The 14,381-nt window shown below is 43.3% G+C and overlaps 1 protein-coding gene across 6 annotated transcripts in view; it reads left to right on the top strand.

Annotated features, from left to right (window-relative positions):
• Nucleotides 1-14,381, top strand: part of KYAT3 (kynurenine aminotransferase 3) — a 47,204-nt gene that overhangs the window by 12,262 nt on the left and 20,561 nt on the right. For all 6 annotated transcript variants that reach the window (XM_069737531.1, XM_069737532.1, XM_069737528.1 and 3 more), the window contains 2 exons: nt 5,085-5,171; nt 5,601-5,726. In XM_069737531.1, the coding sequence (XP_069593632.1) occupies nt 5,085-5,171; nt 5,601-5,726 (213 nt within the window). The remainder of the gene's footprint in view (nt 1-5,084; nt 5,172-5,600; nt 5,727-14,381) is intronic.

Here is a 14,381-nt window from a genome sequence, read left to right as displayed (position 1 = left end):
TGTGGTCAAAGAGTTCTATTTTAACCCCTTAGCGACCGCCGATACGCCTTTTAACGGCGGCCGCTAAGGGTACTTAAACCACAGCGCCGTTAATTAACGGCGCTGTGGAAAAAGTCCATAGCGCCCCCCAGAGGCCGATTTTCTCCGGGGTCTCGGCTGCCGAGGGTAGCCGAGACCCCAAAGAACATGATTCGGGGGGTTTTTAACCCACCCCGCATTTGCGATCGCCGGTAATTAACCGTTTACCGGCGATCGCAAAAAAATAAATAAAAAAAAAGCGATCTCTTTTTAATTTCTCTGTCCTCCGATGTGATCGCACATCGGAGGACAGAGAAAAGGGGTCCCAGGTGGCCCCCCAATACTCACCTAGCTCCCCCGATGCTCCTCGTGTCTCCCGGTGGGCGCCGCCATCTTCAAAATGGCGGGCGCATGCGCAGTGCGCCCGCCGGCCGGCACCGGGAGAATCTTTGGGGTCTCGGCTGCCGGGGGTAGCCGAGACCCCAAAGAGCACGATCGGGGTCGGTATTACCGACCCCTGTTTTGCGATCGCCGGTAATTAACTGTTTACCGGCGACCGCAAAAAAAAAAAAAAAAAAAAAGTAAAGTGTAATTCTCTGTCCTCTGATGTGATCGCACATCAGAGGACAGAGAAATAGGGGGATTCGGGGACCCTAGCATACTCACCTAGGTCCCTGGATCCTCTTGCTGCTCCTCCTGGCCGCCGGCAGCAGAACATGGCGGACGCATGCCCAGTGCGCCCGCCATCTGTCTCCATCTGCCGGCCGGCAGGAGAACAGCAGTTGGGGCTAAAATTAGGGGTTAGGGGTAGGGTTAGGGTTAGGGGTAGGGTCAGGGGTAGGGTTAGGGGTAGGGTTAGGGGTAGGGTTAGGTTAGGGGTAGGGGTAGGGTTAGGTTAGGGGTAGGGTTAGGTTAGGGGTAGGGTTAGGGTTGGGGCTAAATTTAGGGTTAGGGTTGGGGCTAAATTTAGGGTTAGGGTTGGGGCTAAACTTAGGGTTAGGCTTCTTTCACACTTACGTCGGTACGGGGCCGTCGCAATGCGTCGGCCCGACATACCGACGCACGTTGTGAAAATTGTGCACAACGTGGGCAGCAGCTGTAGTTTTTCAACACATCCGCTGCCCAATCTATGTCCTGGGGAGGAGGGGGCGGAGTTACGGCCACGCATGCGCGGTCAGAAATGGCGGATGCGACGTACAAAAAAACGTTTCATTGAACGTTTTTTTGTGCCGACGCTCCGCCAAAACACAACTGATCCAGTGCACGACGGACGCGACGTGTGGCCATCCGTCACGATCCGTCGGCAATACAAGTCTATGGGCAAAAAACGCATCCTGCGGGCACATTTGCAGGATCCGTTTCTTGTCCAAAACGACGGATTGCGACGGAATGCCAAACGACGCAAGTGTGAAAGTAGCCCTAGGGCTAGGGTTAGGGTTGGGGCTAAAGTTAGGGCTAGGGTTGGGGCTAAAGTTAGGGTTAGAGCTGGGATTAGGGTTAGGGTTTGGATTAGGGTTCGTATTAGGGTTAGGGTTGGCATTAGGGTTACGCTTGGGATTAGGGTTACGTTTGGGATTAGGGTTAAGGTTAGGGTTGTGATTAGGGGTGTATTGGGATTAGGGTTAGGTTTGAGGTTAGGGTTGAGATTAGGATTAGGGGTGTGTTGGATTTAGGGTTTTGATTAGGGTTATGGTTAGGGTTGACATTAGGGTTGTTTTGGGGTAAGGGTTGTGATTATGGTTAGGGTTAGTGATTAGGATTGTGGATGAGGTTGGGATTAGGGTTAGGGGTGTGTTGGGGTTAGGGTTGGAGCTAGAATTGGGGGGTTTCCACTGTTTAGGTACATCAGGGGGTCTCCAAACACGACAGCCAATTTTGCGCTCAAAAAGTCAAATGGTGCTCCCTCCCTTCTGAGCTCTGCAGTGCGCCCAAACAGTGGGTTACCCCCATATATGGGGCATCAGCGTACTCGGGATAAATTGGACAACAACTTCTGGGGTCCAATTTCTCTTGTTACCCTTGTGAAAATAAAAACTTGGGGGCTACAAAATCTTTTTTGTGAAAAAAAAAATATTGTTTATTTTCACGACTCTGCATTCTAAACTTCTGTGAAGCACTTGGGCATTCAAAGTTCTCACCACACATCTAGATAAGTTCCTTGGGGGGTCTAGTTTCCAAAATGGGGTCACTTGTGGGGGGTTACTACAGTTTAGGTACATCAGGGGCTCTGCAAATGCAACATAATGCCCACAGACCATTCTATCAAAGTCTGCATTCCAAAAAGGCGCTCCTTCCCTTCCGAGCTCTGCCGTGCGCCCAAACAGTGGTTTACCCCCACATATGGCGCATCAGCGTACTCGGGATAAATTGGACAACAACTATTGCAGTCCAATTTCTCCTGTTACCCTTGTGAAAATAAAAACTTGGGGGCTACAATATCTTTTTTGTGGAAAAAAAAATATTTTTTATTTTCACGACTGCATTATAAACTTCTGTGAAGCAGTTGGGCATTCAAGGTTCTCACCACACATCTAGATAAGTTCCATGGGGGGTCTAGTTTCCAAAATGGGGTCACTTGTGGGGGATTTCTACTGTTTAGGCACATCAGGGGCTCTCCAAACGCGACATGGCGTTCAATCTCAATTCCAGCCAATTCTACATTGAAAAAGTAAAACGGCACTCCTTCTCTTCCAAGCTCTGCGGTGCGCCCTAACAGTTGTTTACCCCCACATATTGGGTATCAGCATACTCAGGAGGAATTGCACAACAACTTTTGTGGTCTAATTTCTCCTGTTACCCTTGTGAAAATAAGAATTTGTGGGCAAAAAGATCATTTTTGTGTAAACAAAAGCGATTTTTTATTTTCACGGCTCTACGTTATAAACTTCTGTGAAGCACTTGGGGGTTCAAAGTGCTCACCACACATCTAGATAAGTTCCTTAAGGGGTCTAGTTTCCAAAATGGTGTCACTTGTGGGGAGTTTCCACTGTTTAGGCACATCAGGGGCTCTCTAAATGTGACATGGTGTCCGATCTCAATTCCAGCCAATTCTGCATTGAAAAAGTCAAACGGCGCTCCTTCACTTCTAAGTTCTGCGGTGCGCCCTAACAGTGCTTTACCCCCACATATGGGGTATTGGCGTATTCAGGAGAAATTGCATAACAAAATTTATGGTTACATTTCTGCTTTTACACATGTGAAAATAAAAAAAATGGTTCTGAATTAAGATGTTTGCAAAAAAAAGTTAAATGTTCATTTTTTCCTTCCACATTGTTTCAGTTCCTGTGAAGCACGTAAAGGGTTAATAAACTTCTTGAATGTGGTTTTGAGAACCTTGAGGGGTGTAGTTTTTAGAATGGTGTCACACTTCATTATTTTCTATCATATAGACCCCTCAAAATGACTTCAAAGGTGATGTGGTCCCTAAAAAAAAATGGTGTTGTAAAAATGAGAAATTGCTGGTCAACTTTTAACCCTTATAACTCCCTAACAAAAAAAAATTTTGTTTCCAAAATTGTGCTGATGTAAAGTAGACATGTGGGAAATGTTATTTATTAACTATTTTTTATGACATATCTCTCTGATTTAAGGGCATAAAAATACAAAGTTTGAAAATTGCAAAATTTGAAAAATTTTCGCCATATTTCCGTTTTTTTCATAAATAATCGCAAGTAATATCGAAGAAATGTTACCACTAACATGAAGTACAATATGTCACGAAAAAACAATCTCAGAATCAGCGGGATCCGTTGAAGCGTTCCAGAGTTATAACCTCATAAAGTGACAGTGGTCAGAATTGCAAAAATTGGCCTGGTCATTAAGTACCAAATTGGCTCTCACTAAGGGGTTAACCTCATCAGTCTACTGATCTTGTTTTATGGTGAGGATGCAGGAGAGGTTTTCTTCTGATGACTCTTCCATGAAGGCCATATTTGTGTAGGTGTGTCTCTCAACAGTAGAACAATGTACCACAACTCCAGAGTCCACTAAATCTTTAATGTCTTTTGCTGTCAAGTGGGGGTTGTGACTTGCCTCTATAGCAGGGGTGGGGAATCTTTTTTTTTTTTTTTCTGCCAAGGGCCATTTGGACATTTATACCATCCTTCGGGGGCCGTACAAACTCTGCCCACAAAGTGCATACTGACTCTGGCACTGGTTTCAGGACGTAAACTTTCATTGCATGCCCTTCAGTGTTCAGTAGTGAACACTGGGTGTATGCTAACAGCAAGAAGAAATTAATGAGCTGGTTGTAATCAAAATACAGCTGCCTGGCCAAGAATGCGGTCCCTGAGAATCTGCCCGGGTGCCTTATAAAAGGGCCATAAATGGCCCTGGGGCCTGAGGTTCCCCACCCCTGCTCCTATAGCAATCCTACCAGCAGCTGTCACTGAAATTTTGCTTGGTCTTTCAGACCTTATATTGACCTCCACTGTTCCTGCCATTTCTTAACTACATTTCAAACTGAGGAAAGGGCAACTTGAAAACACTTTTCTAACAAATTACTCTTTTTTTTTTTCTCTCGCTCTTTCTCTTTTTTTTTTTTCTTTCTCTCTTTCTTTTTCTCTTTTTTCTTTTTCTCTCTCCCTTTTTCTCTCTCCCTTTTTCTCTCTCTCCCTTTTTCTCTCTCTCCCTTTTTCTCTCTCTCTCCCTTTTTCTCTCTCTCTCTCCCTTTTTCTCTCTCTCTCTCCCTTTTTCTCTCTCTCTCCCTTTTTCTCTCTCTCTCTCCCTTTTTCTCTCTCTCTCTCTCCCTTTTTCTCTCTCTCTCTCCCTTTTTCTCTCTCTCTCTCTCTCCCTTTTTCTCTCTCTCCCTTTTTCTCTCTCTCTCTCTCCCTTTTTCTCTCTCTCTCTCTCCCTTTTTCTCTCTCTCTCTCTCCCTTTTTCTCTCTCTCTCTCTCCCTTTTTCTCTCGTCTCAAGGTTTTCCGCTTGAGGCTTCTTTTCTGCAGGGTTTACTGATGCTGGTTAGTGCAGATACAATCTGCAATCACTTGATGCTGAAGATGAGTTACAGGATATTTTTCTTTTTCTCGTGTTGTATATATTCATTTTTATTCCTTTTTCATAACAGGTGATAATAATTGAACCATTTTATGACTGTTATGAACCCATGATAAAGATGGCCAGAGCCACTCCTGTGTACATCCCACTGCGATATGTAAGGATCCTGTTGTACTGCATGTATACCTTTTAGATCAGGTATAAAGCTTGTGGGTTTAGTTTTTGGGTTGCATTTTATATCATTTGCTGCTTTTCTGGTGTTGCTTTTTTTCATACAGCGCTTTGAAAGGGAAGATTTCATCAGAATTTAACCTATTGCTTAAATCATATTTTTTTCGGTGATTTAAAAAAAAATTAAATTAAAACAATTTGGCAGTGTTTTTCTTTGCGTACATATCAAAATCTGTGTTTAAAAATAAAAAATAGAAATCATGCAATTTTTGAACTGATGCTGCGGCTTTTTAATTTATTTTTTTATACAATTAACTTCCTGTTCTTTCAGGAAACAACACATGTACATAGCTACAATTGTCAGTTAACCTGTCTTAAGTGGACAACCCCTTTATATATGTTTTGGAATTCACAGAAAAAAAGCGGCAAAGTGACTTTATCAAGTGGTGACTGGACTATAGATCCTGATGAACTGGCCAGCAAATTTAGTCCTAGAACTAAAGCTATAATCCTAAATACGCCAAACAACCCTATAGGAAAGGTAAGAACAATTAAACATTGTAATCTTTTGGTGAACGTGGAGGACTACAATAGTTGTTTTATTGGGTGTATTTGGGATTATTCAGCAGCAAAATTTGTGTATGTGGCTGCTGCCTCTCCTTTACTGCTGCAGGGCTTTTTTATGCGTTCCCTATGGGTATGTGTGGTGAAATATGTGTATATATCTATACATGTGTAGTGACATACAGTACAGACCAAAATTTTGGACTCACCTTTTCATTTAAAGATTTTTCTGTATTTTCATGACTATGAAAATTGTACATTCACACTGAAGGCATCAAAACTATGAATTAACACATGTGGAACTATATACTTAGGCTAGGGTCACATTGCGTTAGTGCAACCCGTTTAGCGCTAGAGCTAGCGGGTTGAACGAACGCAATGTTTTTAATGTGGCCGCGTCCCGGGGTCGCGGTAACGTCCCCGCTCTCGCAGATCCCCGATCTGCGAGAGCGGGGAACGGACCGCGGCGCGCCAGGAAACACCGGTGCGTCGCTAGCGCGTGCCAAACATGGCACGCGCTAGTGCTGCGCGTTCCCATTGCCGTGAATGGGCGCGCTAACTGACGCGTTGCACGGCGTTAATTTCGCCGTGCAACGCTGTCCGTTAGCGCGTTCCCATTAACGCAATGGGAACCAAGCCTTAACAAAAAAGTGTGAAACAACTGAAAATATGTCTTATATTCTAGGTTCTTCAAAGAAGCCACTTTTTGCTTTGATGGCTGCTTTGCACACTCTTGGCATTCTCTTGATGAGCTTCAAGAGGTAGTCACTGGGTATGGTTTTCACTTCACAGGTTTGCCCTGTCAGGTTTAATAAGTGGGATTTCTTGCCTTATAAATGGGGTTGGGACCATCAGTTGTGTTGTGCAGAAGTCTGGTGGACTGGATACCTTTCTGGAAAAGTATAATGTTACAGGGTATATACACTAGATTCCTTGATAGGGCGTTGATCCAGGGAACTAGTCTGATTGCCGTATGTGGAGTCGGGAAGGAATTTTTTTCCCCAATGTGGAGCTTACTCTTTGCCACATGGGTTTTTTTTGCCTTCCTCTGGATCAACATGTTAGGGCATGTTAGGTTAGGCTATGGGTTGAACTAGATGGACTTAAAGTCTTCCTTCAACCTTAATAACTATGTAACTATGGATACACAGCTAATAGTCCTACTGAATAGACTGTTAGAATTTGTATTATGGCAAGAAAAAAGCAGCTAAGTAAAGAAAAATGAGTGGCCATCATTACTTTAAGAAATGAAGGTCAGTCAGTCCGAAAAATTGGGAAAACTTTGAAAGTGTCCCCAAGTGCAGTGGCAAAAACCATCAAGCGCTACAAAGAAACTGGCTCACATGAGGACCGCCCCAGGAAAGGGAGACCAAGAGTCACCTATGCTTTTGAGGATAAGTTTATCCGAGTCACCAGCCTCAGAAATCGCAGGTTAACAGCAGCTCAGATTAGAGACCAGGTCAATGCCACACAGAGTACTAGCAGCAGACACATCTCTACAACAACTGTTAAGAGGAGACATTGTGCATCAGGCCTAGAATATAAGACATCAGTTGTTTCACACTTTTTGTTAAGTATATAATTCCACATGTGTTAATTCATAGTTTTGATGCCTTCAGTGTGAATGTACATTTTTCATAGTGATGAAAATACAGAAAAATCTTTAAATAAGAAGGTGTCTCCAAACTTTTGGTCTGTACTGTATGTCTAGGGTTATATGTGTGACTAGTGATAATGTAACATCTGTCCTGAAGACAAGTCGAACCTAGGTGTTAATAGGTACTTCCTTGGGACTAGTAGAAATTGTCTCCATATCTCAGAGACAGAGAATTGTGTTCACATGATGGGGGCAGCCTCAGAAGCTGGTGTGATCCAAACTACATTCGTCCTACCCTCGGAGCAGAAGCAACTACCAGTTAGATGATTTCTGTAAGTTTTCTCCTGTTATTTTATACTGTTTTGCATAAGTTGTATGTCTTTTTATTATAATATTTTTATACCTTTTTCTTGTTGTAAGCATTGAACCTTTTGTTATTAAAGTATAAAACTTTAACAAGTTGAACCTTGAATGTTCTAAAAGAATCCATAGCCTAAGGTGTGTGAGCCTTATGAGTGATAGACATTATTAGTATTATTAGTTCCGGGACTCATCGCCCGTGTATTCGATGAGTGGTGGCAGCGTGTATGAGTGGGTGTGTGGCCTGGGTCGGTGTGTGATTTATGCTCCCATTACAGCATAGGACAGAGGTTGAATGCTGGACTGAGAGAGGGGAGAATGATATCCCTTGCAGGCACAACCCCAAGTCACGTGTGAGAGCGGACACGTGACGAATTAGTGACACCACGGAGAAGGGATCCGTGACAGTATGTATACATACACTGACGAGCAAAAGGATAAAGATGTTTCAATCTTTAAACTTTCCATATCTCACCATGCACTGCTGCTTCAAATGTGAGACTACCATCATTTTATAGACCATCATCTTGGCTATCTCATACATAATTTTGACTTGCACCTATTTAGCATATGATTAGTTATGCAGATTCTTGCCATGTCACTGCATTGTTACTGTTTTGCTCCTGGTGCTGAAAAAATCTTTTTTTTCCTGTATACTACAAGATACAACCTGTTCTCACATTCCCTAACAGCTCAGTGTGTTATTAGGATGATTCCAAACTTTAAGGTCACTGGGTCGAATCGAGGAGCAGCCATGAAGAAGATTTCACAAGAAACTGCATCATCCAGCTCATCGATAGCGGTCTCTTGGCCAGGAAAATTGCCAAACTGCATCATATGAGCGCCATGATAGTTGGAAGAATACACAGTGAAGTCCGTCTATTCAGAAGCCAATAGGTGGACGCTGAGGCAAAATATCGGAGTCAACAAATCGTCTCATGCCAAGGTCTGTCTGTTCTGGAGCGACAAACACGGCAGTGGAGGAGGCTCGTATGCTTCATAATAGTGAGATCAGACGTCCATGCAAGCATCGGGCGACTCACATTATACAAGTCTGTAATGGTGGCCCGAAAAAATGTGAAGAAGCCTCAACTTCAATATCGTCATAAGAAGCGTTGGCTCAAGTTTGCAGAAAAGTGTTCAGCAGAAGATTGGAATTGGGAGACTTGTAGTGAGGAGACGAAAGTCAATAGACTAGGCTCTGATGGGTGCAAATGGGTCTGGAAGAGGCAAGGGAAAAGGGGCTAATGGATCGGGAAACTGAAGGAACTGTTCGGTGGAGGAAGCCTGATGATATGGGGTTGTTTCACACCCAAAGGCATTGGATAGTTGACCAGGATCGATGGTGGTCTCAATGCTGAGTGAGTATCCTACAAGAAGAGTTACTTCGTACACTTAAGTACTATGGGTATGAAAAGGACGACATAGTGTTCCAGCACGACAATGACCCAAAGCATATATTGACATTAGCGAAGAAATGGTTCAATGACGAAGTAGAGGTGCTGGATTGGCCCTCACAGTCCCCAAACCTCAACCCAATCCAACACCAGGGATTCAAGCTTCAGGAGGCTAATTTGCATATTCCAGGTGCCTTCTGGGAGAAGCGAAGTCTCCCTAAGCTAGAAGATCGTTGGGTACAGCCGGGACCAGCTGCTTCGAAAGCATCACCAAACCAGGGATTCAAGCTTCAGGAGGCTAATTTGCATATTCCAGGTGCCTTCTGGGAGAAGCGAAGTCTCCCTAAGCTAGAAGATCGTTGGGTACAGCCGGGACCAGCTGCTTCGAAAGCATCACCAAACCAGGGATTCAAGCTTCAGGAGGCTAATTTGCATATTCCAGGTGCCTTCTGGGAGAAGCGAAGTCTCCCTAAGCTAGAAGATCGTTGGGTACAGCCGGGACCAGCTGCTTCGAAAGCATCACCAAACCAGGGATTCAAGCTTCAGGAGGCTAATTTGCATATTCCAGGTGCCTTCTGGGAGAAGCGAAGTCTCCCTAAGCTAGAAGATCGTTGGGTACAGCCGGGACCAGCTGCTTCGAAAGCATCACCAAGCCTTACGGCGCGCGAATTTTTGCCTGTAGGACATTATTGCAAGAGAGCTTGGCTGAGTGGATTACACAAGAAGGAAAACACACAGCAAGTCAGCAGGATCTAGGAGCAACATGGCAGATGTGACAACCTACATGGTGAGCTGCAGCATGTGCTACATGTTCACAGATCGACCAGAAGAAGAATCCAATTTCACCTGTCAGAAGTGTAGACTAGTGGCCCTTTTAGAAGAAAAGGTGCGGGGTCTGGAAGAAAGAATAGCAACTTTGAAACTCATCAAAGAGAATGAAGACTTTCTAGACAGAACAGAAGCATCTCTACTGGTCACAGAAGGTGAAAAAAGTGTCAGAGAACCTCCAAAAGCAGATGAGTGGAAGCATGTGACCAAAAGAAGCAAGAAGACCATGGAGAAATCACCAACCACACAACTGAAGAACCGATATCAAATCTTTGTAGAGGATGAAGATGGCACACCTAAGAATGAAGCAATACCAGCAAGCAAAAAAGAAAAGGGCACACAGCAACAAGTGACAGCAAAAAGTACAGCCAAGAAGCAACGAAGAGTGGTGGTGGTGGGAGACTCACTACTGAGAGGCACAGAAGCAGCCATCTGCAGACCGGACATAACTGCAAGAGAAGTATGCTGCCTTCCAGGTGCGATGATAAAGGATGTGACCGATAGGATACCAAAGCTCTTCAGCTCCAAGGACGTCCACCCATTTCTTCTGATACATGTTGGCACCAATGACACAGCAAGGAAGGACCTACCAACAATCTGCAAGGACTTTGAAGAGTTGGGGAAGAAAGTAAAGGAACTGGATGCACAGGTAGTTTTTTCTTCTATCCTTCCAGTAGACGGGCATGGCACCAGGAGATGGAACAGGATCCTTGATGCAAACAACTGGCTAAGACGATGGTGCAGACAACAAGGATTTGGATTCCTGGACCACGGTGTGAATTACTGGTATGATGGACTCCTCGCCAGAGACGGACTACACCTCAACAAACCTGGGAAACACACATTCGCCAGAAGACTCGCTACACTCATCAGGAGGGCGTTAAACTAGAAGAAGAGGGGACGGGAAGAAAAACATTAGACTCGAACAAAGACGACCCAGGAAAACATACTCAGAAGGGAGGTAAGAACATTTCTAAAACAATCCACAGTGAGGAGATTGGAACAAAACAAAATCCTCTAAACTGCATGCTCGCAAACGCCAGAAGCCTGACAAACAAGATGGAAGAACTAGAAGCAGAAATATCTACAGGTAACTTTGACATAGTGGGAATAACCGAGACATGGTTAGATGAAAGCTATGACTGGGCAGTTAACTTACAGGGTTACAGTCTGTTTAGAAAGGATCGTAAAAATCGGAGAGGAGGAGGGGTTTGTCTCTATGTAAAGTCTTGTCTAAAGTCCACTTTAAGGGAGGATATTAGCGAAGGGAATGAGGATGTCGAGTCCATATGGGTTGAAATTCATGGAGGGAAAAATGGTAACAAAATTCTCATTGGGGTCTGTTACAAACCCCCAAATATAACAGAAAGCATGGAAAGTCTACTTCTAAAGCAGATAGATGAAGCTGCAACCCATAATGAGGTCCTGGTTATGGGGGACTTTAACTACCCGGATATTAACTGGGAAACAGAAACCTGTGAAACCCATAAAGGCAACAGGTTTCTGCTAATAACCAAGAAAAATTATCTTTCACAATTGGTGCAGAATCCAACCAGAGGAGCAGCACTTTTAGACCTAATACTATCTAATAGACCTGACAGAATAACAAATCTGCAGGTGGTTGGGCATTTAGGAAATAGCGACCACAATATTGTGCAGTTTCACCTGTCTTTCACTCGGGGGACTTGTCAGGGAGTCACAAAAACATTGAACTTTAGGAAGGCAAAGTTTGAACAGCTTAGAGATGCCCTTAATCTGGTAGACTGGGACAATATCCTCAGAAATGAGAATACAGATAATAAATGGGAAATGTTTAAGAACATCCTAAATAGGCAGTGTAAGCGGTTTATACTTTGTGGGAATAAAAGGACTAGAAATAGGAAAAACCCAATGTGGCTAAACAAAGTAGTAAGACAGGCAATTAACAGTAAAAAGAAAGCATTTGCACTACTAAAGCAGGATGGCACCATTGAAGCTCTAAAAAACTATAGGGAGAAAAATACTTTATCTAAAAAACTAATTAAAGCTGCCAAAAAGGAAACAGAGAAGCACATTGCTAAGGAGAGTAAAACTAATCCCAAACTGTTCTTCAACTATATCAATAGTAAAAGAATAAAAACTGAAAATGTAGGCCCCTTAAAAAATAGTGAGGAAAGAATGGTTGTAGATGACGAGGAAAAAGCTAACATATTAAACACCTTCTTCTCCACGGTATTCACGGTGGAAAATGAAATGCTAGGTGAAATCCCAAGAAACAATGAAAACCCTATATTAAGGGTCACCAATCTAACCCAAGAAGAGGTGCGAAACCGGCTAAATAAGATTAAAATAGATAAATCTCCGGGTCCGGATGGCATACACCCACGAGTACTAAGAGAACTAAGTAATGTAATAGATAAACCATTATTTCTTATTTTTAGTGACTCTATAGCGACAGGGTCTGTTCCGCAGGACTGGCGCATAGCAAATGTGGTGCCAATATTCAAAAAGGGCTCTAAAAGTGAACCTGGAAATTATAGGCCAGTAAGTCTAACCTCTATTGTTGGTAAAATATTTGAAGGGTTTCTGAGGGATGTTATTCTGGATTATCTCAATGAGAATAACTGTTGAACTCCATATCAGCATGGGTTTATGAGAAATCGCTCCTGTCAAACCAATCTAATCAGTTTTTATGAAGAGGTAAGCTATAGGCTGGACCACGGTGAGTCATTGGACGTGGTATATCTCGATTTTTCCAAAGCGTTTGATACCGTGCCGCACAAGAGGTTGGTACACAAAATGAGAATGCTTGGTCTGGGGGAAAATGTGTGTAAATGGGTTAGAAACTGGCTTAGTGATAGAAAGCAGAGGGTGGTTATAAATGGTATAGTCTCTAACTGGGTCGCTGTGACCAGTGGGGTACCGCAGGGGTCAGTATTGGGACCTGTTCTCTTCAACATATTCATTAATGATCTGGTAGAAGGTTTACACAGTAAAATATCGATATTTGCAGATGATACAAAACTATGTAAAGCAGTTAATACAAGAGAAGATAGTATTCTGCTACAGATGGATCTGGATAAGTTGGAAACTTGGGCTGAAAGGTGGCAGATGAGGTTTAACAATGATAAATGTAAGGTTATACACATGGGAAGAGGGAATCAATATCACCATTACACACTGAACGGGAAACCACTGGGTAAATCTGACAGGGAGAAGGACTTGGGGATCCTAGTTAATGATAAACTTACCTGGAGCAGCCAGTGCCAGGCAGCAGCTGCCAAGGCAAACAGGATCATGGGGTGCATTAAAAGAGGTCTGGATACACATGATGAGAGCATTATACTGCCTCTGTACAAATCCCTAGTTAGACCGCACATGGAGTACTGTGTCCAGTTTTGGGCACCGGTGCTCAGGAAGGATATAATGGAACTAGAGAGAGTACAAAGGAGGGCAACAAAATTAATAAAGGGGATGGGAGAACTACAATACCCAGATAGATTAGCGAAATTAGGATTATTTAGTCTAGAAAAAAGACGACTGAGGGGCGATCTAATAACCATGTATAAGTATATAAGGGGACAATACAAATATCTCGCTGAGGATCTGTTTATACCAAGGAAGGTGACGGGCACAAGGGGGCATTCTTTGCGTCTGGAGGAGAGAAGGTTTTTCCACCAACATAGAAGAGGATTCTTTACTGTTAGGGCAGTGAGAATCTGGAATTGCTTGCCTGAGGAGGTGGTGATGGCGAACTCAGTCGAGGGGTTCAAGAGAGGCCTGGATGTCTTCCTGGAGCAGAACAATATTGTATCATACAATTATTAGGTTCTGTAGAAGGACGTAGATCTGGGTATTTATTATGATGGAATATAGGCTGAACTGGATGGACAAATGTCTTTTTTCGGCCTTACTAACTATGTTACTATGTTACTATGTTACTTGTGGGTAGAGTTGAAGAATAATCGGTATAAATAATGAAAGTGAGGAGACCAGTGTGCACCAACTTTGGAAACATTTAGAAGAGACCTGGGATCAGATTTTTGTCAAGACATGCCTGAATCTGATAGAGCAGCCCAGAAGGAGTCAGGCAGTGTAAAAAGCCAAAGGTGGATTTACAAAATACTAACAAAATACAATTTAATTTTTTAGGAGGAAAACTGTAACAATCCAGTGACATGACAAGAATCTCCATAAGTAATCATATGCTAAATAGTTACAAGACACATTTATGTATGAGATGGCCAAGATGATTGTCTATAAAATGATGGCAGTCTCACGCTGGAAACAGAAGTGGACGGTGAGATATGGAGCCTGAAAGTCAGAAGCTCCAAACACCGTTACCTTTGTGCTCGTCGGTGTATAATCTGTAGTGACACAGTATCGGCGGCCTGTGCCGTGTTCTCATGGTGTAAGGGAAGCCGGATGGGATACTAACTCTTAATTACCCTTACACTTATTACCAAAAGTC

Source organism: Ranitomeya imitator, chromosome 8 (genome assembly GCF_032444005.1).
Source record: "Ranitomeya imitator isolate aRanImi1 chromosome 8, aRanImi1.pri, whole genome shotgun sequence".
Classification (NCBI taxonomy): Eukaryota; Metazoa; Chordata; class Amphibia; order Anura; family Dendrobatidae; genus Ranitomeya; species Ranitomeya imitator.
This window is presented reverse-complemented; position numbering and strand designations above follow the sequence as displayed.